Source organism: Eutrema salsugineum, unplaced genomic scaffold (assembly GCF_000478725.1).
Source record: "Eutrema salsugineum unplaced genomic scaffold, Eutsalg1_0 scaffold_5, whole genome shotgun sequence".
Classification (NCBI taxonomy): domain Eukaryota; kingdom Viridiplantae; phylum Streptophyta; class Magnoliopsida; order Brassicales; family Brassicaceae; genus Eutrema; species Eutrema salsugineum.
Genome location: NW_006256612.1, coordinates 10,767,828 through 10,792,286, shown reverse-complemented (window position 1 = coordinate 10,792,286; position 24,459 = coordinate 10,767,828). Strand labels below are relative to the sequence as shown.

Genomic DNA, 24,459 nt, shown 5'->3' with positions numbered 1-24,459 from the left:
CACAAATGTTCCCTTTTCGTGTTTAATCTTTTCCATGTCTTAATGTGAGTTTGCCATATTGTAATGTATCAGCTGAGGGTGGTTCCATATTTGTTGCAAACTTGCCTATGGACGCTACAGAGGAGCAACTCAATGAAGTATTCAAAGGTTTTGGTGTTATCAAGGAAAAAGGTATCCAAGTTAGAAGCTACAGGGTGAGTTGTTTATGAATTGATCTTTAGAGGAAACATGTATTACTTTGTTCCACCTCCAAAACTTTTAACCATCCAAATATTTTCAATTTTCAGCATAAGGGAAACTGTTTCGGTTTTGTGACATACGAAAATGCTGAAGCTGTGAAACTGGTCATCAAGGTATCGTTAGACATTGTCTTAATCTCTTACAACTTTTGATTTAAAAGCCTGGATTTTTCTTCTGATTATAAACTGGCTGATTACAACTCTAGGCTCACAAAGAGTCAGCCATCAGAATTGGAAACAGGAGAGTTTCTATAGAAGAGAAACGAGGTAAGTTAAAAGTGAAGTTTACTACTTAGTGAATACTGTCACCAAAATCTAAAAACTCAAACCCTTGAGATTCTGCTTTGCAGGCAACAATGATGGTACATCCTCAATGCGAAACGGAGGTTATAGGAGCGAGAACGGTTACAGGAACGACGGGTTTAGGCCTCGTGGCAACGGTTATAATGGAGGACGAGGCTATGGAAGAAATGGAAATGAGAGACGGGGAGAATCACGCAACGGTGAGGCTAGTAATGGTGATGGCAAAGTTTCTCAGAAGGGTACGGTGAAAGCTGGCCGTGAAAATGCTCAATCCAGAGACTAAAAGAGTTTAAAGTCTTGTTTCTTTATATTCTGAATGTTGTTGTTATTGTTCATTTGAAATTGAGAATCTGAAGTTTTTTATAGGAAGAGGAGAGTGCGAGAAATTAAAAGTTTTGTTGGAGTAGGTTTTATCATCTCTTAGGCGATATGCCCTTCTTTCATTTGAGCTTTTGTTTGGGATCATATTTTTTTTTTATATTGAGTGATGGAGGGATTTAATCGTAGTGTATATTATATTAGGGACTAAGAAAAGGAAAAGAAAAAACCATTACTTTTAAGAGATAAAGAAAAAGAAAAAAAATCCTAATCCTAATCTGTGAGAGATTACGAAAAAGAGAGAAAGAGATAATCTTAAGATAATTTAAGAAAAACGATATTTTAAGGAAAAGTCTTTTAAGATAATTTTTTTTCGTTATAAAATTATAAATCAATAATTAAATATTTAAAAAATTTAACGTTTTTTATTAGTCGACTTTGACTTGCTTAGTAACTTTGAATCATTCGGTTTTATATATTTAAAACTGAAATATGATTTTTTTTTTAATTTTTAATTTTTTATCTCTTAATCCTTTTTTTTTTAGAATTGTCTATTTATTGGTTTATTAATATTTGTTTTGACGTTTATTTTTTTCGTTTTTCAAAACAGTTTATTTTTAATTTCCATATTCTAATATGAGAAAGTCCATATATATAATTGAAGAGCATATACAGTATCTCCCTCACATCTAAATAAATAAAGAACATAAAACCAAATCCATTCTTGTGTTTCAGATCGTATTGTCATGAACGCCGAAACATCCTTCGACCACGAAATAGACAAGAATCCAAAACCGGAAGATGCTGGTACAATAAAAATCTACGCAAGTATTGTTGGAATGTTTGATCCTGTACGAACATGCCCTACGTCCCCAGTTAAATGTCGTATCAATGGATTCGTTAAAGATTTTGGAGGCAGCAGTGTACTGAATCCATTCTTGAGCGATGCTGGGATTGATACCGAGGTACTGTTAGGCCTCTAAATGTTTGTCGATAATATTGTGCATTGGTCGCCTGAGTATTCTCCAGGTTGTGCTTTGTCAGTGAGAATGGCTATTGATCCCATTCCTCCTCCTCAAATAGAAGAGGAAGAGGAGGCAGTGGTTCAATTCTCATTCGATGAGACCAATATCGGATTTTAGACCCGCAAGCAAGCTCGCTGTCATGTCCCTGAACAAGAAAATCTACGACACGGACAAGGAGGCTATGTCTATAACGACGTGTGATGATAGTTGCGCGATTTGTCTAGAGGAGTTTGGCGCCGGCAGAATAGTCGTGACCTTATCCTGTGGGCACGCGTTTGATGATCAATGTATCGTCGATTGGTTTAGGACCAGCCACCTTTGTCCATTGTGCCGTTTCAAGTTGCCTATTGAAGGTGAGAATTAAGGTTTTCTGATCATAATTCAATATTTGTCTTCAAATAGTATTATCAAGGAGATTTTGGCACTTTAAATACTACTGTGTTTCCAGTTTCAATCTTTTTTTTTTTCTTGCGATTATTAGATCGAATTGAAAATGCTCAATCCAGAGTCTTTTTTTTTTTTTTTTAAATACTCTAATGTTGTTTCTATTGTTCATTTGAATTTGAGAATCTAGAGTTTTATAGGAAGACAGAGAGCGAGAGAGATAAATTAGAAGTTTTAGTGGAGTAGGTTTATCTCTTAGGCGATCTTCCCTTCTTTCATTTGAGATTTTGTGTGGGATAATATCTTTTGATTTGATTGCATTTTTCTTTCCGATCTGAATCACCAAGCTTTATATGGACCGGTTTTCATCATAACCAAAAGATAACCGGACGTTCGTTGTACATTGAAAATCATTAACCGAGTTTTAAGTTCACTGAAAATGTTAAAATACTCCAAATCAAACAAAGTAACTACAATCCATAAAAACCTTAATTTTAAGTTTAAATTCCAAAGTGGACAGCCCATACCTTATGGGCTTGGCTATGGGGAAGCAGCGACGTCGTATAGTTTTCTTTATCAGTTGCACTATTACATGAACCAACATGTGAATGACACGTGTCAATTTCGTTTTGATGCTTTATAAATCTTCAAGTTGGTCCCCCACTTGACTCAAACAAAGTGACCCACCAAGGATTCTTAAAAATCTTCTTTTTCAACTTGTAGATTTCATTCTCCAACCTAACTATCACTGAATCAATAACACTCGACTTTACACAAAATTGGATTATAAACTACTCTTCTCTATCACAAGATTAGTATAGTTATATATATTTTTTTACATTAAATACTTTATAATTATATTTAGTCTTTTACTAGATTTATTGAACTTGCCTTTTGTGGAATTATTAAGTAAATTACCTTTTCTTTTTATTAACATGGAAGAAGTGTTATTATCCGTCACTTTTTCACAAGCAACTTGCTTCGTCGTGGGTCCCTCGGTCCAACCCACGTGAGTGACGTTGTCGAGTCGCTAGATTTATCAATTTCAATTATGTGTTTCCTCTGTTCTTTCTTACCTCTCCAAATCAAATTTCATTAGACAAACTTCATTTTTGAAATTATTATCATCCGAAGTAATAAGAGTCAATTTGCTAGAAATATCAAAACGTGGTTAAAATTAGTTAAATAAGAAAGAGAAGATGTAAAACTCCATTTACAGTATTTAGTCGGTATGTTAATTACTTTCTAACCCTTCTTGTTTTTTTATTATTATTTATTAACTTAATTTTCGTCACGAGATGTTTTTCGCTCTCATCTAGTTAATATATAAGTTATACAATTACATAACTTGTTAACAAACTACATATGTATATATATAGCTAATACAATTACATAACTTGTTAACAAAGTATATATTTTATTAGCATGATAAATTTATACATTTTTAACATACTCCAACGTGATCAGACACTAGATAGCCGCCAAGATATTTGCGTCTGACAACGACTTATAGTGGTCGAAATCAAGATTCAATGACAGCGTCGAAGGATCGTGTTGAAGGCATCACGCAGATTGAATAACAAACAAATTTGATGAGAGATGTGGCGGAGAATTTGGATCTCTCGTCGATCTGATCACGTGTTTGATTTCTCCAACCTCTGTATTTCTTCCGTCAAACTAGTGGAATCTATAAAACCTAAATCGCTGAAAATCTCAGTTAGCTTCGATTGATCTGGTAAGATCTGATGCTTGATTTTGGTGATTGTGTCCGTCACTTTATGACAGAGAGCTTCGTCGCAAAGATCAATGAACTAAAACAAGTTATGGATCAATATCCCGTTAGATTATGGTAACAAGTTACATGTTATTGTATCATGTTAAAATTTATTGTATCAAGTAAATATGTAAATGTACTGCTAACACTTGTTTTAACATGGTAACTTAATCATTGTTGGTTAACTTACATGTTATCTATAAGTGTTTGCATGTTATTATACGATTTAAACATTTTGATATAGCTCTAATTTTTTATTTCACAAGATAAGTAAAATTGTAAATCATCAACCTTTAGATTAACTTATTATATTCATCAGAAAACATTGATTCTATATTTCATCTTCAATCTCCAGAAACCACAATATATGAACAATAGTCACCAATAATAACTAGAAATCAAAATCATAATCAAAATCGTAACTTTTGATTTGTTTTCATCAAGGACTTTAAAAATAGTTGAAATGGTTTTCGATTTCTGGTACGAGTTTATCCTTTCACCAATCGGCTCTTGCCTGGCAGCGAAGAACCTCTCGGAGAAATTCAGATTCGACATCTACAGAAATGTTAACACGCAATCGATGAAATTAGATGTGAAAACTGTATAATAGAAATAAAAAAGTTATGGGATTTCGATTTCTGGTACGAGTTCACCCTTTTACCAATCGGCTCTTGCTCGGCAGCGAAGAACCTCCCGGAGAAATTCAAATTCGACATCTACAGAAATGTTAACATGCAATCGATGAAATTAGATGTGAAAACTGTATAATAGAAATAAAAAGTTACGGGATTTAGATACTTACTGATTTATAAAGGATGAGAGATGCAGCAGAGGAAATTGTATATAGGGGTCTAGGCGAAAAGATAATGTAAGGGCATTAGTGTATTTAAAAAAAAATAATAGTGTATTTTTCCATTTAACTAAATATGAATAGTAAAAAGGTTATCTAGCACAAATTTTTAAGTAATAATTTTAAGCACTTGGAAATGGAATCGATTCTGGTTTTTAGTTTTTTTTTATTAAAAAGTTTAATCTGGTTTAGAAGTTTTTACTTTATTGGGGCCGAAGATAAGAAAAAATTGGAGACAAAAAAATAAATAGAGAGAAAACGGATCTTTTACCTGGGAGACACGTGTCGTGACTCTGATTAACTCAGTCGCTTTAAGACACGTTTCTTCAAGCAGCGCTATGGAACGCCGACGTAATCCACCGGCCACGTGTCGTTCAGGCAGCTCTCTCGGCGGCCACTTGCCTCCTCTCAGTCAAGGAGCTGTCTCTCTTTCTTCTTCTTTTTCTCTTTTATCTCTCTAATGTCTAAAAAGGGTTTTCTTCTTCTTCTCCGTCTCTACTCTTCAACTGTCGATTTTACCTCTTCGTCTTCTTCGCCATCTCTGGTAACTCCGGCGAGTTCTGTTCCATAATTATTTTCTCCGTATGTAATTGTTCCATTATATGTTTATTTCATGATTTTGTGAGATTTTCTGTGGAATTCTGATTTTGACCTGATGTGACATTCAGAATTTTCATTTCTTCTTTAAGTAAGGAGAACAAAAAAAAAAATCTCGTTTCTCTTTCCGTTTCTGTTGTTCCGGAATCTATGGGGGAAGAAGCAAGCAGACAACAAAGGGCATGGAACAGAGAAATGACGGTGTCGACAAATCTTTCTCTGGACATAGATAAATACCCGAGAGATCTGTTACGAGGTTTTATGTCTGAAAACGGCGGTGGAAGATCGTTTCATGGTGGAGAAACAGACTGCGATGATGAGAGTGCGATTGAGCTGAATCTGGGTTTGTCTTTAGGAGGTCGATTCGGAGTAGACAAGACTCCAAGGAAGCTCAAACGATCTTCCTCTGTTATCGGAACTGTGCCGTTTGATGACTCGACGACGTTTGTGTCCGAGACGGAGGTCGAGCCGGAGAATTACACGGTGGGTTTAGCTAGAACGACGTCGTTACCGGCGGAGATGGAAGAGGAATGGAGGAAAAGGAAAGAGATGCAGTCGCTGAGGAGAATGGAAGCTAAGAGGAGGAGATGTGAGAAACAGAGTTTCAGAGTTGACCAAACGCCGTCGTTTGAGTCCGAGAGATGGGCCACTGCGAGTAAAAGCGGGTTTTTGCAGAGACATTTGGTTTCTTCTAATGGACAAGTGTCTTTTGATTCCGATGGAGGAAGAGGAGGAGGAGGCAGCTCTTCATGCTTGTCAGAGCTGGACAACAAGAATCAACAAGGTAGAGTTCAATTTTTTTTTGCTTTTTAAGATTAGTGACATTGTTGTTGGAAAGAAACTGAGAAAACTTGAACTGTCTTGTAGGTTCATCAAACAGTTGCGGTGACGAAAGAAGCCCGAAGATCATGACAAGATGTTCTTCTACTAGCGGAAGCCAAGGAACGGAGAAACCAAGAGCGAATGAGAAGGAGAATGAGAAAGGAGTGAGAAGAGAAGATGAATCTGTGGATAGGAAAGGCAAAGGCACGGCTACGTCTACTGGTTTGTTCGACATGCCTTGTGTGTTTACCAAAGGAGACGGTCCTAACGGAAGACGTGTTGATGGGATTCTGTACAAGTACGGGAAAGGAGAGGAAGTTCGGATAATGTGCATTTGCCATGGCAGTTTCTTGACACCCGCTGAGTTTGTTAAACATGGTGGAGGAGGAGATGTGGATCGTCCTCTTCGGCATATCGTTGTCAATACTTCTTCGTCAACGTTTTGAAACAAAGAAAGAACCGGATGTGTATTTCTCTTCTTGTTTCATTTCTTGTTGTTTTTATCTTTCGGATTTCTGCTTAGTTTGGCTTTGAGAATGAAAATGCCAAATCTCAATCTTGGTGTTGAGGATTAGGATGAAGATCAAGATTCTCTTGTATTTTAAGTGTAATACATGAGAACATCAAAAGAACCATCAAATGAGTGTCTAAGAACTGAAACTTCAGTTATGTCGGAAGATGATAAATAAGTCGGGAAGAAACCTTTCTGAAACTTAAATTGTCAGTGCGTATAATTGATGTGTGTGTGATCCCTACAACAGAGAAAGAGTTCACGCAGTTGCAAGATCGTATTCTTATGAAGCAAGTGTTGTTGCGGGGCAACTATCAACAGCACAAGCCAAGACGTCACTGTAATCTCTTGATATCTTGAATGAATCATGGACTCGTCCGTCGCTGCTCTTCTTGTACTCGAACAGAAGATTGGAGTAATCAATTGCTGTAAGTTTAACGAATCCGTAGTCGTAATCTCTGAACAGACTCCAATTCGGTTGTAGCTCGGAGAATTCAGCAAGACCAGCTCCTCCACCTCCAGCAACAACGTGGATCGTCCCATTCAACGGACCCTTGTAGTTGCTCTTCTCATTACTCGTGCATACACTCTACACACACACACAAAAAGCAACAGAACAATGGAGTGATTTTTTGTTTTTTATGAACCATTCTTGATATACTTGTGGTGGATGTTTACCTGATAAACCGGGCATGTTCTCTCGTAGTTATGTGCGTGGCCATAGATTGCAATGTCGACTTTGTATTTCTGCCAGAGCTTTTGAAGACTATCTCTTCCCATTGGTTCGCCAAAAGAGCCTTCTTCTGCATAGAACGATGTTGAGGAATAGCCGAGCACTCGATGAGCTAAGAATATGAGCCACGGCTGCTTTTTTCTGTCCACTGATGCTAAGCAATGCTCGATGAAGTTGTATTGCTCTGTTCCTTCTCTCCAGTCGTGTTCTGTGTCAGCCACGCAGAATCTAAACATTCCATAGTCACTCGAGTACCAGAACTTGGCTCTGTTTTGAGCAGGAACGTAGAACATTGTCTCCGCTGGTACACCGCATTCTCCTCCAGAGTCTAAATTCTGGTAAAACGATCCCGAGTTGGGCCAGTCACGTTCATGGTTTCCGCTGCAACAGAGCCAATATATGCGGGACTCGGTAAACAAGAAAGCCAACAACTTTGTAAGAAAGTAAAGAAAAAAAAGGTAAAACCTTGCAATCATGTATGGAACAGTGGAAGCAATTGGCTCAATCTGAGCTGTGAATTGGTCCCATTGCGAAAGGTATCCGTTTGCATAACAGATATCTCCAATATGGAAAACTGCATCTGTCTTCTTTAGATCTTTGATAAGCTGCTTTGTGGTGTTGAGAGAAGCGCGTTGGAAATCGTTGTACTCGTTTGAGCCATCAACCTCAGCCTGGAATATAGAACAAGAAAGGTATGAATGTGGCTCAGAGACAATCTGATCTACTCTTAGTCTTAAAAAATATCAAACCTTTCCCATGTCTCCAAAGATGACAACATGTTGGAGAGAGTTTTGGCCTGGAAATGGAGAAGATTTGAATTGATACTCTTTACTCCAGACGAATGCACCGTTGGACAATCTATGCCCAACTCTGTAGGTATATCTGTATAACAATCATATCAAGTCTCAGTGATTCATGCATATATATTAGGTCCCTCCCTTAAGCCGATTACTCGTTTTAGAACAGAGAAAACACATGGCACATACTTGGAGTTAGGCCACAACTCTTTGAGAAAAGCTGTGTGTATGTATCCGGGATCACGCCATCCCACCGTTCTTGCAGGAGCACCGCACATGCTATTACGCTGGAAGGTCAATGTCCCAGCAGGTGAGAGTTTACGCTCTCTTCCTTTGACTCCCCACTCGACAACAGGTTCAGCAATGTTGATTCCATAACCACTAGTCCATGTCACTGTCATCTATTCACAGATTCATTGCCACTTCTTTGGGTCATTTCCACAGAAAATAATCATCAGAGGGTTTTCAGAAACTTACTTCATCCCATTCTTTGCCTAGCGCAAGACGCGGGTAAACTGGTGCATTTGGGTTCTCAAAGCTTACTTTGTTTGAGACTGCCTCAAGCTTTGGCTATAACACAAGTTAAAAGCAAAACCAAGGAATGGTTAACTAAAAACCTTTGAAGCTAAAGAACTTGTTGGTGAATGAGAGTGTTACATTCAACAAACCGCCAGAAAAGAGCGCGAAAGAGAAATCAGATCTCTGGTTGATCAGTTGAAGCTTCAAGGAACCGAAGCCGGTATTGTTGTATCTTGTATTACTATAGTTTGCATATTGAAACTGCAAAAGAGGAAAAAAGCTAAACACTTGTTACAGAGAAGAAAAATCAAGAACAATGGTAAATCATGCTATGAGAGAAAAGAAAAACCTTGATAGGAGCGGAACACAGCTGAGGTGGATTCACCATTTTGTTATCTCCTGGACAAGCCGAAGCACTGTAGGAACAACAACAAAAAGTATTAAACATAACACTCATTGTTTCAGTCTCAGAACGAAGTTGATGAGAATGAATGTGTTAATCTACTTGAAGTCTGCAGGAGAAAACACTCCAATCCAATCATCATCTGATGGTTTCGGAGAGCTATATTCGACCAACACCATTTCACTATGTTGAACCTGCCAAATAAAAAAAAAAAGAATTGAAGTTTAGCATTTCATCATAAATCCAAGGAAAGATCTGAAATATCTATAAAAAGGAGAGAGAATAGTTATTACATTAGATCCAAGAACTGTTGGGGAGGCTTTGACATAAGCTTTTTCAATGAGATTGAATGTTGTTTTATGGATAGCAATTCCTGATAAAGGTTGGTCTTTATGAGATTTCACTTCTTGAAATGCTGCAAGAGCTAACAGTACAAAAGTCACCAAGATTGCAAGAGCTTGTTCGTCTCTCATGTCGTAAGAGAAAGAAGATACTGAAACACAAGAGAAACCACATGTGAGCAGAAATTGAACACTTGGTCAAATCCAAAATCATCAAAGTCAAGTGGGCATTTGAAGAAAACCAAAAACACAACGAATTTGCAATTGGATTCAAAAAGACAGATTGAGGACATTACCAGTGAAAACTTCGTTTTGCTTTTAATCAAACGAATCGGAGCAATACGAGAAAATGAAAGATTGTAGCTTTGAAGGAAATTAGAAAAATTGGAGGAGTCCTTTAAAAAAACTGGGGCTAAGTTTTAGAATATGCGGTCTTGAGATTCCCACATCAAAGGCTTTGCTCGTCAACGGCCAATTTTCATGACACTAGAGTAGGATTCACATCAGAAGTTTAAATTTGATTCGCACTGTTTTGACTTTGGGATTTCAATACTGTTTATTTTATAGGAAAGACGAGATTTTTCTGATGTCTTTAAAAAAGGAACAATATATATGTTACATTTTTATCCTCGAGTCTCATAAGAATCTTTTGGTTTAAAATCGGATCGGCTTTCTTAAGATCCAAACCGGACCCAAACTTAGATAAGGTAGGACGTTGTACCAAATAATAAAAAACACTGAACTGATTTTTAAGTTTAGGTAATGAAAATCAACCAACGTCAAAACACAACACAATAAACTGAATACCACATGCTGAATCTGAAAAATAATAAACATAACAGAGCAACCACGAAATATTCTGCCCAAAAAAGAAGAGAACCTCAACGTAATAAAATACAGAACTTTGGGTATTGTCCGATCCAAACCATCCGGTTGAACCAATCTAATCGTAACTCAGCAAATATCCGATTTGGATTAATATTCATTTATGTTGTTCGAGGAAGAACTCATAATGGAAAATTAGTAAACTTACTGATATATTTTGACTTCTTCATAAAGTATGTTTACTTGCGAAATTTTAACATATTTTTATTTTATTTTGGACACTTGCATTTTCCATCCTTTTGATCGCAATATCCATCACCCCTGTCACAACGCATGCCTTGGCACTCAAGGTCCGTGTCACAAATCCCTAGATGATTCACACCAGCTCTATTTGTATACATCGCTTGTAACTTAGGACACTTGCATTTTCCGTCCTTCTGATCACAATATCCATTACCCCTGTCACAACGCATGCCTTGGCACTCAAGGTCTGTGTCACAAATCCCTAGATGATTCACACCGGCTTTTGCAAGATCTTGTCCTACATAAGATCAATGATGTGTTAGTCCCAACATGCATGGATTGTCATCTGAACAAAATGATTGATAAGATTGATTTCTATCGTTGGCTTTCATATACTTTGCCCAAATCTCGTTTGAGAACGAGAGTGGAACACAAAATTAAACCTTTATTTATATTTTCTACACTTAAAAATACCATGACTAATACCTATTAATAAATACCATGACTAAGATTTTACCTATTGTTTCTCTAAGACCATCATTATCGGTAGAAACCCTTTTGGGTCTTTAAGGTAATTTTTAATTATTGTCTGAGTAAAAAGGTGAATAAGAAATTGTGTTTAAAGACTCATGTATTTGGTGTATGCATTGGAGAAACCAAGGTGTCGAAGAGAAAAAAAGAAAATGGAAGAAATGAAAAAGAAAACAAAACAAACCCATTCTCTCTTCCCAATTTTTCTAACCAATTCCAGGTTTCCACGTACAATTAAAAGACGTATACAAACGTCCTCAATTAAGAGACGTTTTTACTCATTCTCTCTCCTAACTCATTTTTAAAATATTAAGTTTTTACTAAAAACGCTTTTAAAGACGCCGATAATGATGCTCTTATGCCTGTTAAATTTCTCTTTCGTACGAAAAACTGTAGTTAACAGATAATGCTCAAGACGTGTTTTAAACATAGTTTTTTGATAGCCTAAATCTTGTTTCCCGCAAGTTTTAACCATATATTCATATATGATTTCATTTATTAAATTAAGATTTGAAAGATATGTATATACTTACCGAAGGCAACGACAACAAGAGAAACACATAAAATTAGCTTAAAGGTGATGTTCTTCATATTTCTAATATGTTTTTTTTTCGCTTCAATGGTGAAACTAAGCTATGCTTCATCTCTTTTTTATAGAGCATTTAACTAGTGGGTGTAGAAAGTGGAAACTAGAGCCAAAGAGCATTATCCTAATTACGTTACAGTTTTTTTTTACCTTAGCTAAATCTACACGTCTAAATAATTTATGGTTCATGTACTTATGATATGCCTATGAAAAAGATATAAGTATATTTCATGGTTCATGTACTTATTTAGGTGTAGGTGTAATTAATACTAGATTTGACTAATTAATTAAATATTATATATTTGACTAATGGATTGAGTCTAATTCTTCATTTTTGGAAAAGTTAAGGTGTCGTTAATACTAGATTTGACTAATGAATTAAAATGGTAATGGATATTTTAACAACAGATCAAATTATTTGCATTATAATACATTTTAAGATAGTTAAAATGATCAATCCATATACACCATAGTTTTCTTGTTCGTAGATTCCCATGTGTGTAAACCAATTCTTAGTCTGTAGATCACGCATACTCGTCTGGAGGTCAGTCAATATTTCAAGAAAAAATTCGAAGGATTATAGACTAGCTAGTCTTGCAAATCATTTACCCGATATTTCACTATGTTCTACCCTCATTACTATGATAGTGAAAATCTTTTGAAGTAGATTACTTATCTTTAAAATTCAAATATATTGATATATATATATCTTACAATCATTTACTAGATAACCCTGCCACATACATTACCTTATTTTTTAAAATTGAAACATTGTAGTGATTTTCAACAATTAATCTGTTCTGGTAATAAACAATTCTAACAAATGAAAAAGTGTAGGTTCATTAGATATACACATCTTTGAAAAATAATTTCTGATAATTTCACATATTTAATTAAAGTTTTAGTTGTATTTTTTTACTGCAACATTGAAATATGTGACTCGAAACAAAGAAACGCGTTGGAAATCTTTGTACTCATTTGAGTCATCAACCTCAACTTACAAGGCACAGTAACGGTATGAATGCGTTTCAGCCTTACATCATGAACAGTTTGGAAAACAAGAAAATGGATCAATGTGATTTGGGAGAAAGATTAAACCTTTCCCATAAACACGTTGGAGATAATCTTGGCCCAAAAAAGGAGAAAATATAAACTGATACTCGTCATTCTAGACGAATGCACAACTGGAAAATTTATGTCTAATTTATGCCAAATTTATGCTTAATTTATACATAATTTATGCTTAGTTATAAAGGTGTAATGAAATTATGCAACAAAAAAAATTAGAAAATAAATTTTAACTTAAGATTTGAATAAGCTATTAACAAGAAGTTTTGATATCTATTTGAAATCTGCATAAGAAAATACTCCAATCTAATTATCATTTGATGGGAGCTGAGAACTATATTCAACCAACACCCACTAGCGTTCTTGACCGTGAAGATATGAAATGAAATGGTAATAATTTAGGTGATGAGTTCACATTTTTTTTTCATATTTTAGGTGATGATTTCTTATTAAATTCTTCTTCAATTTTGTAGGTGATGAGATCGAGTTTGTTGACGAGGAAGAAAAAGAAGCATAATGTGATGGATTTTCTCAAATAACTTAGTAATTTGTGAGCACTAATAATTTGTTATGTTAAAAATACTTAATAGTTTGTGGGTACTAATGATTTATTATGTTAAAATTACTTGTAGTTTTGGTTTGTTACTTTATGTTAAAAGTACTTCGTATATTCAAAGATTCTTAATTCTTCTTCATCCTTTTTATAATAAAAACTCAAACATTTTCAATATATAAATTAAAAAAAAATATAGAATTATCAATTTTGTAGTAGCCAAAAGATCAAACAAATATTCAGAAAATTAAAAAAATTTGATCTATATTAGTAAAAGAAACAAAAGTCAACATATCAAATAAAAAGTCAACAGAATAATATGGGCAGCCTGTGAAAAGACCATCTGGATATGGTCCAATTTGGGTGTAGATATTTTTTGGTCCGATATCCATTACAACCAATCCAATTATGTCCGTTAAATTAAATGGTGGACGGAGGACGGGGTGGACGGCCCGATTGACAGTTCTAAATTAAATCTTTCCCATGTCTCCAAAGATTACAACACGTTGGAGATAATCTTGTCCAAAAAAGGAGAAAATATAAACTAATATTCGTTATTCTAGATGAATGCACACAACTGGAAAATTTATGCCTAATTTATGCCAAATTTATGTTCAATTTATACCTAATTTATGCTTAATAATAAAAGTGTAATGAAATTATGCAAAAAAAAAAATTAGAAAAGAATTTTTAACTTAAGATTTGAATAAGCTATTAACAAGAAGTTTTGATATATTTTTGTAATCTGCAAAAGAAAATACTCCGATCTAATTATCATTTGATGGATGCTGAGAACTACATTCAACCAACACCACTAGCGTTCTTGACCCTGAAAATATGGAATGAAGTTAAATCAACGGTGGTTAATAAAGAGTCTGGATATGTTTCTGATATCAATAGAGAACGGTTTACATTAGTTCTACGAACTGTTGGAAAGGCTTTGACATAAGCTTTTTCATTGGGATAAAATGTTGTCTTATGGATAGCAATTCCTCATAAAGGTTCGTTTTGTCGTCTCGATGAGATTATTCCTCTACAATTGCTCCAAGAGCTTATATGATAGTCATCAAGTTAGCAAAGAGTTTTCATCAAGATAGCAAAGAGTTTTTCCATGTCTCACAAGAAGAGTTTGAAACAAATGTCCAATATGTTACCAAACAATAAAGAGCAAAAGAACCACATGTACAGAAGATGAATATGATATATTGGTTGACAACAATATCCAAAGATATGTTACGAAACAATAAAGAGCAAAAGAACCACATGTACAGAAGATGTGAATATGGTAAATTGGTTGACGACAAAACTTGATATGATACAAGTATACCAACTGTGTTATAGAGATAAATTTATATGAAACAACATCGATAAAGTTGGTGAATGATGATCAAAACCTAGCAAATGGATTCAAAACAGGATGAAACATTACCAGTGACCACAATGAAAAGAAATTAACAGAGGCAACTATAGAAGAAAATGAAAGACGGTAACTTTAAGTGACGAGATAATTGGTGTTAGTGTGGAAACTATATGTGTATTTATAGTTGCAAATGGAATCTGTTAAGCATTGGGGTAATCAAATTATCAGTGAGGAGTGTTTGTAAGTTGTCTCCAACGATCGATCCTTCTTTTAAAATTAGACTGATTTTGCGTAAAGAGGTTAGTTGAAAAGAGCAATTGGGTCATTTCTAGTTCAGTCGCAATTGAAACCCAAACCCAGAGCACCTATACTAAAAAAAAGTCTAAACATTTGAAAGTCAATTAAAAATTCATATTCTTTCTTGCAACATCTTCGGTAAGAAGCCAAAATTCGCCATGGGAGAAGAAGAACTCACTGATTGCGCATCAATTACACTCGAAGAGTGGAATGGTTCTTCTTCTACTAAGCTTTTCAGAACAGCAACCATCACTGCCTCCCCTTCTCTCTCCATCCGAAGGTCTTCCCTTTCTTCCTCTATTTCAATCCAAATCTGGTTGCTTCGAGTGAAGCCTCTACAAATTTAAGATTTTTTCTCCTGCGGGTAATTCATCATAGGTCTGCTAATCGCTTCAACCATGTATGGAGACGAGTTCTTCAAGCATTTGTACCGGAGGCAAGTGATTTCTTTCTTTCTGTTTTCCCTCTAGCCTCGTTTTTAAGGTCACTGAGGCAAATGGGTTTTGCTTTGCTCAATGCAGGGTTTTCCTGGTAGTGTTACTCCGGATTATGTAGGGTTTCAATTATGGGACACGTTACAGGTATATGTGAGATAATATGCTTGTATGCCTTATGGCAACTGTCAAACTTGATTTGTCTTTGAATTTGGGATTTCAGTATGTTTTTTTTTCTTTCTTGCAGGGGCTATCAACTTATATAAAGATGATGCTTTCCACTCAGGTGAGATCAAGTTTTGGACTTTTGAGTTCTTTAATTTGTCTGCTGTAGCATTTCTGATTTTGAGTACTTGTCAGGCTCTTTTGAGTGCAATTGGGGTTGGTGAGAAATCCGCAACAGTTATAGGTGCGACATTTCAGGTGAGTTTTGTTGGTGCTGAAATATAACATATTTCTCCTACTTTGGAACTCATTGGCCCTCTCAAGCACTATGGATTATAGTGATTATATCTTGTTTGTAATATGCAGTGGTTTCTGAGAGATTTTTCTGGGATGCTTGGAGGCATATTGTTCACATTCTATCAGGTGTTTATATCGTAGATACTGCCAAATCATATACCTTAAATTTCTCTTACGTTTTCTTCTTCTTCAAATTTAGCCTGGTTTCGTTGTTTTTTTTATGTTGTGTGAGAACTTTGCTGTTTTATTACCAATAATTGATTCTCTTTTGTTTTCTGAGCATCAATATCTAATGCAATATGAGAACTATCTGATTTTTCTGTTCTTCAGGGTTCCAACCTGGATAGTAATGCAAAAATGTGGCGTCTAGTTGCTGACTTGATGAACGATATCGGTATGTTCTTTTGTTCTTTATTTTTCAATACATCAGTACAATAATAGTTAGTTGCCACATCCACTCTTGAAATAAATATACTGTATTTGGTTCTCAGAGACTTTGAATGACTAAAAAGCTTTTGTTGCGATTGTTGCAGGAATGCTAATGGACCTTCTTTCCCCTCTGTTTCCATCTGCTTTTATCATTGTGGTTTGCTTAGGGAGCCTATCAAGATCATTTAGTAAGTTTCACCACCTGCATCAAACATAGAACTTACGGCTTTCACTGTAGCTGACATATCGATCTTTAACATTTTTTTTCGATCTCCGTTAATTGAATTAGCTGGTGTTGCAAGTGGAGCAACCAGAGCAGCTCTAACTCAGCACTTTGCCCTCCAAGACAATGCAGCCGATATATCTGCAAAGGTATTCTTAACTTCTTTTCACTGTGAATGATTAAGAAACTTAAAAATGTGAAATTTTTTAGTAGTTTGATTTCTTGTCTGTCTATCTATTGAAAGGAAGGAAGCCAAGAGACTATGGCAACGATGATGGGCATGTCATTGGGAATGTTGCTAGCTCGGTTTACCTCTGGAAACCCTTTGGCTATTTGGTTTTCGTTTCTCTCTCTCACCGTGTTTCATATGTATGGTAAGTTACAGATGAAGGTTAAAGCCTAGTTCAAATCAGGATTTCTCTAACTTTTCTCATTAAACCTTTCTTAAATATCTAGCAAACTATAGAGCTGTCCGGTGTCTTGTATTGAATTCGTTAAACATGGAGAGGAGTTCGATTCTTCTAGCACATTTCATGCAAACTGGCCAAGGTAATTTCAAAAATGCATCATTGATTCTTAGAACGTTTTAATAGCTTCCCTTTGTTTTTATATTGGTTCCTCTTTATCATTGCATTATATATCAGTAACTTTCTTTAACTAAACATGTCGCCAGTTCTCTCTCCCGAACAGGTTTCTTCAATGGAGGGTGTGTTGCCCGTGTGGGCTACTTCATTGAGGTCAACTATTTCAAACCCATTGCATAAGAGAGTGCACTTAGGTGTGAAAGTTTCTTCTCTCCCTCGTCCAGATATGTAAGTTATATACTTGAATCACTACAAATCACGGTCTGTAAGAAACTGAGATTATCTCAGCTTTAAGGGAAATGATCTGTGTGAGGTTGACAAATTTATTTGCAGGATGCAGCTCCTAAATGGTGTTGGAGCTTCTTCTCATAAGAATGGTTTGATTGATTTTCTTTCCCTTGGACTTTTTCTGCTCTGTAATGATATTTGGAAACGTTTGGTTTTGGGGGTAAACTCGCTGTTCTTGTCTATTGCACACTCCCGCAGCTAAGTACTTATTGGCACATAGAAAGGGAAGTGTTAGTGTGATCTTGCACAAAGACTCAGCGGCTGCAGATGTGTTGAAATCATATATTCACGCGATTGTTATGGCAAACGTTATGGAAGAAACCACAGCTTTTTATCCACAAGGAGAAGCTTGGATGGATAAACACTATGACGAGTTTCTCAACAAGGTATATTAGATTAGATCATTACAACGTGAAATCAACTGTGTTAACTTTTGATGTTTCACTCTTTTTCTTGTTTTTTCGTTCTCTCCTCTTTATGAAGCTGAGATCAGGAGGTTGGAAAACAGAGCGTCTTCTTTCTCCTTCCATTACTTGGAGAGCAAACTGGTTATCTCACTCTTCGGGTGCCAAGATTGACTGAGCTTTATCGCTTTCGGGCAAAACATGTTAGTTCTTGGTTTCCATTAGTACCAATTTGGATCATATGCTTTTTGAAGGATTTCTATCTATAGATTTCATCAGTGTGAGCTCTCAAGTATGGTGATACCAACTCTCCTCAATTGTTACCAATAAAATCTTAATATTAAGTGCAATTTCTTAACCGAATCTTAATCATCGTTTTTCCTTTTTCGTTTGGTTTTATAATTAACAAAATAAAAAAAGATTTTTGGAAGATTGTTTAGATATCAAATCTCCTTTGACCAAAAGAAAGAAAAAGATATCAAATCTCCAAAAAAATAAATCAATCATTTTGGAAAATTTCCTAAAATATTCTTAATCGATTACTACAAAACTAACCGATTTTTGCATTAATCGATAATAATGGCAGCCTTTTATTTTCTAAACGCTCTGTGAAAATGGAATCGGAACCACTTCAAACGTATAAATACTAAACGATTCCTTTCATTTCATACACACAAAAATCACCACTCTTCTCTCTCAATATCGGTCACTGTGGCCGGATAATCCACCCGCCGGCGAATCAAATCCACGGTGAGTTCTTTCGTTTACATACCTGATTTAATTTGAGAAACTCATCGCCTTAGGATTCGATCGAGACCCATTTATTTATCCTCTTGTTGTGGTTGTTTGTTCATGTGTTTAGTCTCGTGATGCCTGGGTTCGATAGAATCAGCGAATTGCCGGAATTTTTGCTTACTCAAATACTATCATACCTTCCGACTAAAGATTCGGTGAAGACGAGCGTTTTAGCGACCAGATGGAAAAATCTGTGGCTAAATGTTCCCGTGCTTGACATAGACTGCTCTGATTTCCCTTATAAGAATAACCAAGTGTTCTTCAGCTTCATTGACAAATTTCTCGAGATTAACCAGTCACGCCTGCCAAAAGTCAAGATCAAGTGCATGACCGAGGAGATATTCGGGATCCAGGACCGGATCGGTGAAGCTATTAACCGGGGAACTCAACATCTAGATGTTGAAAGCAGTACCTTTTATGTAGATCCTGACACACTTCTCTATCCTTGTGTCGAGTACATGCCTCTGAATCTCTACACGAGCAAGACTTTGGTTTCCTTGAAGCTGTCTTATTCGGGTCTTGAGGATCCTGGTTTTGTCTCTATGCCTTGTCTCAAATCCATCACCTTTGAACAAGTTCAGCTTCGTGCTAATGAGAATCTGGAGAAAATCATCTTGGGATGTCCTGTACTTGAAGAGCTGACCTTGTTGAGAGATATAGATGGTAATTTTCAGGATCATGATGATCCGTTTTTGCGTGTGAAATCTTGGAGCCTGAAGAGGTTTATAGTTCCGCTCAGCAGGGACGGATGCGATTCGAGAGGGGACTTCACGCTTGAGATTGATGCTCCAGGGCTAGAGCATATGAGTCTCCGAGAAGACCATTTTGATAGAATTGTGGTAAAGAACCTGACTTCTTTGTTCATGGTTGATCTTGATGTCAAATTTCTTGTCAAGTTTGGCACGTTTTTTAGTCCCGGGGACTTATCAAAGAGGAAAGAAATCCGTGATTTTCTCACTGGGATATCGCGTGTAGGACATATGATCATCTCTACGAAAACAGTGAAGGTATATGTGTATACATACAACAATCTGTGGACTTTGTCTAATTTGAAACCTCTCACTTGTATATCCTTTTTGCTTTTCTTTTTGTTGCAGGCACTTACTCTTTACTCAAAAGGAGGAATGATTCCCAAATTCAATAACTTACACCGTTTAGAAGCTGAGTTTCCGGGTGACTTGTTACAGGTTTTGCCTGCCTTACTTGAGAGTTGCCCGAATCTGAAACACCTAACTTTGGTAAAACCTGTTGGAGATTTTGGCTTAAATAACATGCACTTCGGTTTTGTGTATCTGTATTATTGAAAAACTCACCCCTTTTTTTTTGTTTGTTGTGTGTGTTTTGCAGACGGTTGTTTATACAGAGGAGAATGAGGTATTCGAACTGAGAGATGTGCCTCGATGTTTCTTATCGACTCTTGAGTGTGTTGAGATTAAAAGAGTTCATGAATGGGAGGAAAAGGAGATGAAAGTAGCCACTTACTTTCTTGAAAACGCAGCAGTCCTCAAGAAACTCATTCTGAGTGTCACAGATTATCCTCGATATGTTTCGGACTCGGAAATCTACGAGGAGCTTTGTAAAGTCACAAAACGTTCTCCAAGCTGTCGAATTATCCTTGATTGGGAACTCTGTTGATATCATTTTTACGTTGTAACCTTTTTTTACGTTTTCCTCGGAGCAAATTCGGTTTGGTTTTGTCTGTTAAAATGATTTTTTATTTTATTTTTCATCGGTTGGGCTCTGTTCAATTTCAATTCGATTATTAGAGATGGAGCCAACCAAGGCATCAAGCTAGTAGTACAGTATACACAAATTTCAATTCAATTTTTCGGTTTAAATAGTTATGTGATTGGTTTATTCCGGTTCGGTTCGGTCTAAAAGACCATTCCTATGCAAGCACGTAGCTAAAAATGGCATAGATTTACGAGATGACTATACAAAGAGGAAACACAATCGACGTTTGTTTGTTTGTTTCTGCATTTTATTTCTCGTCTTCACTTGTTCCTTTCCAGTCAAAGGTTTGCGTGTATCTCTCTCACCTGCTCGAAGGAGAGTCCTCGCCATTCTCTTCGCTCACGAAAGGTTTTGCTTCTTCTCCTCCGCTTGTTTCTATACAGTTCGTCGTATTTACAGACATTTGCGAAAAGAAACTCTTAAGCTGTTTCCGCGAAATTCTCCAATGTGTGCCATTTTGTTTAGTTGCTTTATCTGTCTCCATTTTAGGTCTCTTTTCTTCGGGTTTGGTGTTCTATCTTCATCTTCTTCTGATCTTCTCTATTTGGTTTGAGAAATGCCGTTGGATAAAGTTAGGGTTTTGTGTTCTAATCTCCGTCTCACTAAATTTCGTGTCTTTGTAATTTACTGGATGATTTTCTGGGTCGTTTTGCTTACTCATGTTCTTCGTCCATGTTTCCTAAAGAACACTGCTTTAGATTTTAGTAGGTTTCTGGAATTGGGTGAGTCAATTTCAGGTTTAGGGTTCAGCGATTAGGGTCTACACACCACAAATAGAATTCGTTGTTCGTACCACTTTCATTTGCTTTCTTGTAGCTTTACTGTGTAAACGTTTTCTGGTTCTAGGTTGCAATGTATACCAGAGCAGAGCTAGATGATTTGGAGTATAGATACTACAGTGAAATGAAAGATGGCACTCGGAAGGTCAAAGTTTCAGAGTCTTTGTTCAGATGTCCCTTCTGCTACAGAGATCGAAAGCGTGACTACCGGTTTGAGGACTTGCGTCGTCATGCTTCTTCTGTTATCAGCGGTTGTTCCCATACCAAGGATGCGCGAGAAAAAGCCAGACATCTCGCACTTGAGAGATACATGAGGAAGTACCTCCGGCCTCGGGATCCTACTGCAACATCAGATGTCTCTTCTCGTCCTGAAGATGAGTTAACCGGGAATTGGAAAGGTAGTTCTGCAGCAGGGGAACTGAATGGCGTTGAGAAATCCAGTTCACCATGGATTTCTATAGCTGAACCAAAGTCTGTCTCAGGAAATGATCCTGGACCAAGTGGCAAAGAAAGACCAATGTTTTCTCCTAAACCCAACTCCTCCTTAAGCTACGAAGACGAAACATTCCTTCCCAAAAGACCCCGCCTCATTGCTGCTGCTAAAGAGGGAGAAGAACCTGTCCAACAGATTGGTCTCAGCCATGGTGCTAGGTTTGCTCAGAGGCATGATTCTTTGGGTGCTGGTAACGGGGATACGATGTTTGTGTATCCCTGGAAAGGGATCTTGGCGAACACCAGGAGAACCTATGATGAAAAACAAAAGAGGTATGTTGGTGAGAGTGGAAACAAGTTAAAGGAAGAATTGATCAGCAAAGGGTTTAATCCCCTCAAAGTTGACACAGTGTGGAACTACCGAGTTGGTAATACCGGTTTTGCTATTGTTTCCTTTGGTAAAGAGTGGGACGGCTTCAGAAATGCGACCATGTTTGACAAATATTTCGAAGTCAATCAGTGTGGGAAGAAAGACTATGATGCGACTGGGCCTCGTGATCGAGGTGATAAACTTTATGGTTGGATAGCAAAAGAGGCAGAGTTCCATTCGAGAATTTTTGGTGACAACCTTAGGAAGAAAGGGGACTTGAAGAGTGTTTCTGGTAAAGAGGCCGAAGACCAAAGAAAGACATTGACGCTTGTCTCAAACTTGGAAAACACACTGGAGACCAAAAGCACCAGCCTTCAACAAATGGAGAGCAAATACAATGAAACCAGTACAAAGCTTGAGAAAATGATGAGAGAGAAGGATGAAATGATCAACACACATAACGAAAGTAAGTGATCTTACGATGAAATTAATTTTTGCCTGATTGATGTGGTTGACTAGTATTTTGGGAACTTATTAGTTTACTTTTCAATGATTAGAAATGAATAGTATGCAGCAAGCGGCGCGTGAATATTTGGCCAGTATTCACGAAGAACATGAACTGGCCTCCCGGCGTCTGGAAGCTCAAAGGATAGAATATGAAGAGCGAGAGAAATATCTTGATAAGTGTCAAGCAGTGAATAAGTTAGAGCGAAGAAAGCTTCAATGGCAAAAACAGAAGGTAACAATCACATCCGTTGGACAAAATTACCCTGAAACTACCTTAATCTTAGCAGTAGTGATTCGTGAAATCTTTTAATTTCCTTGTCAGAACTTAATGGCTACTCAAGAGCAAAACAAAGTTGATGAAGACATGATGAGATTGGCAGAGCAGCAACAGGTACGCTTTTGCTTGTATGAATAATTATACACTTTAAAAGCTGTCAGATTATTTCTGGCCATAGTTATAAAGCTGGCTGTTGTTTTACAGAGGGAGAAAGATGAATTACGTAAGAAAGTCCGTGAACTGGAGAAAAAAGTCGATGATGAGCAGGCATTGGAGCTGGAAATAGAGCGTATGAGGGGTGACCTGCAGGTCATGGGACGCATGCAAGAAGGGGAAGATCCTGAGACGAAGGAAAAGTTAGAAAAAGAGATAGAAAAGACAAAGGAAAAACTGAAGGAGAAAGAAGAGGAGGCAGATTTCCAAGAGTCAGTCTCAAGCTCTTGTTGTAAGACATGGCTACACTAACGATGAGCTTCAGGATGCGCGCAAGGCTTTGATCAAAGTAAGCAATTCTCAGCCTTTCCATCTCTCTGCCCTTCTTCCTATGCGGGTTTGTTCTTTGGAATTCAGCTTCATGAACATTTGTTCGCTGATCTAGTGTGAGAGGCTGCACTATTGCAACATGTTTATGCCTGGTAGCTCGTGATAGGAACACTCAGAGGAGAGTGGAAGTGATTATGCCATTTTATGCTCTGATACCTGCTACTAACATGCTCAAGCTGTGTGCAGTCAATGCAAGGGTTGGCAGTTCGTGGTCCGATCGGTGTGAAGGGAATGGGAGAATTGGATATTAAACCATTCCAAAAAATAGCTAAAGAGAAATATCCACCTGAAGAAGCTGTTGAAAAAGCTGACAAGCTTTGGTCCTCGTGGGACGACCTCTTGAGAGACTCGGCTTGGCATCCGATTAAGGTCATCGTAAAAGACGGAAAAACCCCCAAGGTAACAATACATACACCTCTTCTTCTTTTTTTTCTCTCTCTCTCTCTCTCTCTTAGACAATGCTCTTAGATGATATATAATAGCTCCTGCAATCTAAAAACATGAGAGAAACCAATTTCTTTTTTTGTTTTTGCAGGAGGTACTAAATGAAGAAGATGAGAAGCTGCAAGAACTGAGGAAAGAGATGGGGGAAGAAGTGTTTGAAGCCGTTACACAAGCGCTTCTAGAAAGGAACGAGTATAATGGAAGTGGAAGGTACATAGTGCCCGAGCTTTGGAATTTTAAAGAAGGAAGAAAAGCGACTCTCAAGGAAGGAGTGGTTTATCTGCTCAACTTGTGGAAACAGAAGAAACCCAAGCCTAAGCGTAGATAACAAAATAACGGAAGAATCTCATTTCTAAAACTAAAACTTAATCGTCTCGAGTAGTTGATATTAATTGAGACTTGGTGAGATTTTATGATTATGACCACTAACAGTAGAGTTATTAAGGTGAGATCTTGGACACAGATATCAATTTATGTACTTGGTTTATGACTTTCTTCCCAGTCAGATACGAATTCCTCTCACTTATCTATACGGCTACATCAATATCACAGAACTACTTGTGGGAGTTTAATTGGCTGTTCGGTTATAAAAGAATACAGAAGAAGTAATCATATTGAACCGAAGTTGTGATTCGGTTTTGGACCGTTGATTACAAAAGAATTTTATGTGCATAA

At 36.8% G+C, this 24,459-nt stretch overlaps 8 protein-coding genes across 11 annotated transcripts in view; 6 read left to right on the top strand and 2 right to left on the bottom strand.

Moving 5' to 3' along the window:
• The window catches only part of LOC18993500 (putative G3BP-like protein), a 2,761-nt gene extending 1,721 nt beyond the window's left edge, over positions 1-1,040 (top strand). Inside the window, exons 5-8 of the mRNA XM_006417032.2 lie at positions 73-194; positions 288-353; positions 446-506; positions 590-1,040. Of these exons, the coding sequence (XP_006417095.2) occupies positions 73-194; positions 288-353; positions 446-506; positions 590-825 (485 nt within the window). The 3' untranslated portion in view covers positions 826-1,040. The remainder of the gene's footprint in view (positions 1-72; positions 195-287; positions 354-445; positions 507-589) is intronic.
• A 566-nt stretch (positions 1,041-1,606) lies between these two features.
• Positions 1,607-2,249, top strand: LOC18993499 (E3 ubiquitin-protein ligase At3g02290). The gene is made up of 2 exons (XM_006417031.2): positions 1,607-1,825; positions 1,944-2,249. Exons 1-2 carry the CDS (start codon positions 1,607-1,609, stop codon positions 2,247-2,249), a joined length of 525 nt encoding a protein of 174 aa, XP_006417094.2.
• A 2,996-nt stretch (positions 2,250-5,245) lies between these two features.
• Positions 5,246-6,982, top strand: LOC18993498 (ninja-family protein AFP2). 2 transcript variants are annotated; one of them, XM_006417030.2, is made up of 3 exons: positions 5,246-5,475; positions 5,562-6,274; positions 6,358-6,982. In XM_006417030.2, the coding sequence occupies exons 2-3, from the start codon at positions 5,641-5,643 to the stop codon at positions 6,756-6,758; spliced, it is 1,035 nt and encodes a 344-aa protein (XP_006417093.1). In that variant the 5' UTR covers positions 5,246-5,475; positions 5,562-5,640; the 3' UTR covers positions 6,759-6,982. The 2 variants fall into 2 exon arrangements, with proteins under 2 accessions (XP_006417093.1, XP_024008662.1); XM_024152894.1 differs by having other exon boundaries at positions 5,373-5,437.
• Positions 6,983-7,019: 37 nt separating this feature from the next.
• On the bottom strand, positions 7,020-10,091 carry LOC18993497 (probable inactive purple acid phosphatase 1). The gene is made up of 11 exons (XM_006417029.2): positions 9,913-10,091; positions 9,569-9,768; positions 9,378-9,469; positions 9,222-9,288; positions 9,011-9,133; positions 8,831-8,923; positions 8,543-8,754; positions 8,306-8,438; positions 8,022-8,227; positions 7,502-7,937; positions 7,020-7,412 (listed from the first exon to the last, which is right to left on the bottom strand). Exons 2-11 carry the CDS (start codon positions 9,746-9,748, stop codon positions 7,107-7,109), a joined length of 1,848 nt encoding a protein of 615 aa, XP_006417092.1. The 5' UTR covers positions 9,749-9,768; positions 9,913-10,091; the 3' UTR covers positions 7,020-7,106.
• Positions 10,092-10,710: 619 nt separating this feature from the next.
• LOC112084037 (defensin-like protein 285) lies at positions 10,711-11,833 on the bottom strand. Its single transcript, XM_024152301.1, has 2 exons — positions 11,749-11,833; positions 10,711-10,982 (listed from the first exon to the last, which is right to left on the bottom strand). The coding sequence occupies exons 1-2, from the start codon at positions 11,804-11,806 to the stop codon at positions 10,711-10,713; spliced, it is 330 nt and encodes a 109-aa protein (XP_024008069.1). The 5' UTR covers positions 11,807-11,833.
• A 3,385-nt stretch (positions 11,834-15,218) lies between these two features.
• Positions 15,219-18,261, top strand: LOC18993496 (protein root UVB sensitive 3). 3 transcript variants are annotated; one of them, XR_002898010.1, is made up of 15 exons: positions 15,219-15,359; positions 15,458-15,515; positions 15,601-15,660; positions 15,761-15,799; positions 15,874-15,936; positions 16,045-16,101; positions 16,306-16,369; positions 16,509-16,592; positions 16,694-16,776; positions 16,872-17,001; positions 17,084-17,176; positions 17,318-17,439; positions 17,545-17,588; positions 17,698-17,885; positions 17,983-18,261. XR_002898010.1 is itself a non-coding variant. In XM_006417028.2 (15 exons), exons 1-15 carry the CDS (start codon positions 15,238-15,240, stop codon positions 18,079-18,081), a joined length of 1,323 nt encoding a protein of 440 aa, XP_006417091.1. In that variant the 5' UTR covers positions 15,219-15,237; the 3' UTR covers positions 18,082-18,261. The 3 variants fall into 3 exon arrangements, 2 of the variants coding, with proteins under 2 accessions (XP_006417091.1, XP_024008322.1); XM_006417028.2 differs by having other exon boundaries at positions 17,301-17,439; XM_024152554.1 differs by lacking the exon at positions 17,983-18,261 and having other exon boundaries at positions 17,545-17,814.
• A 304-nt stretch (positions 18,262-18,565) lies between these two features.
• On the top strand, positions 18,566-20,425 carry LOC18993495 (FBD-associated F-box protein At5g27750). The gene is made up of 4 exons (XM_006417026.2): positions 18,566-18,653; positions 18,766-19,705; positions 19,796-19,936; positions 20,046-20,425. Exons 2-4 carry the CDS (start codon positions 18,773-18,775, stop codon positions 20,331-20,333), a joined length of 1,362 nt encoding a protein of 453 aa, XP_006417089.1. The 5' UTR covers positions 18,566-18,653; positions 18,766-18,772; the 3' UTR covers positions 20,334-20,425.
• Positions 20,426-20,670: 245 nt separating this feature from the next.
• Positions 20,671-24,272, top strand: LOC18993494 (factor of DNA methylation 4). Its single transcript, XM_024152870.1, is given in 8 exon segments — positions 20,671-20,780; positions 21,279-22,479; positions 22,571-22,752; positions 22,843-22,911; positions 23,002-23,228; positions 23,230-23,299; positions 23,527-23,739; positions 23,876-24,272. Coding segments are annotated over 7 exon segments (2,193 nt in total). The 5' UTR covers positions 20,671-20,780; positions 21,279-21,284; the 3' UTR covers positions 24,113-24,272.
• Positions 24,273-24,459: the final 187 nt, after the last annotated feature.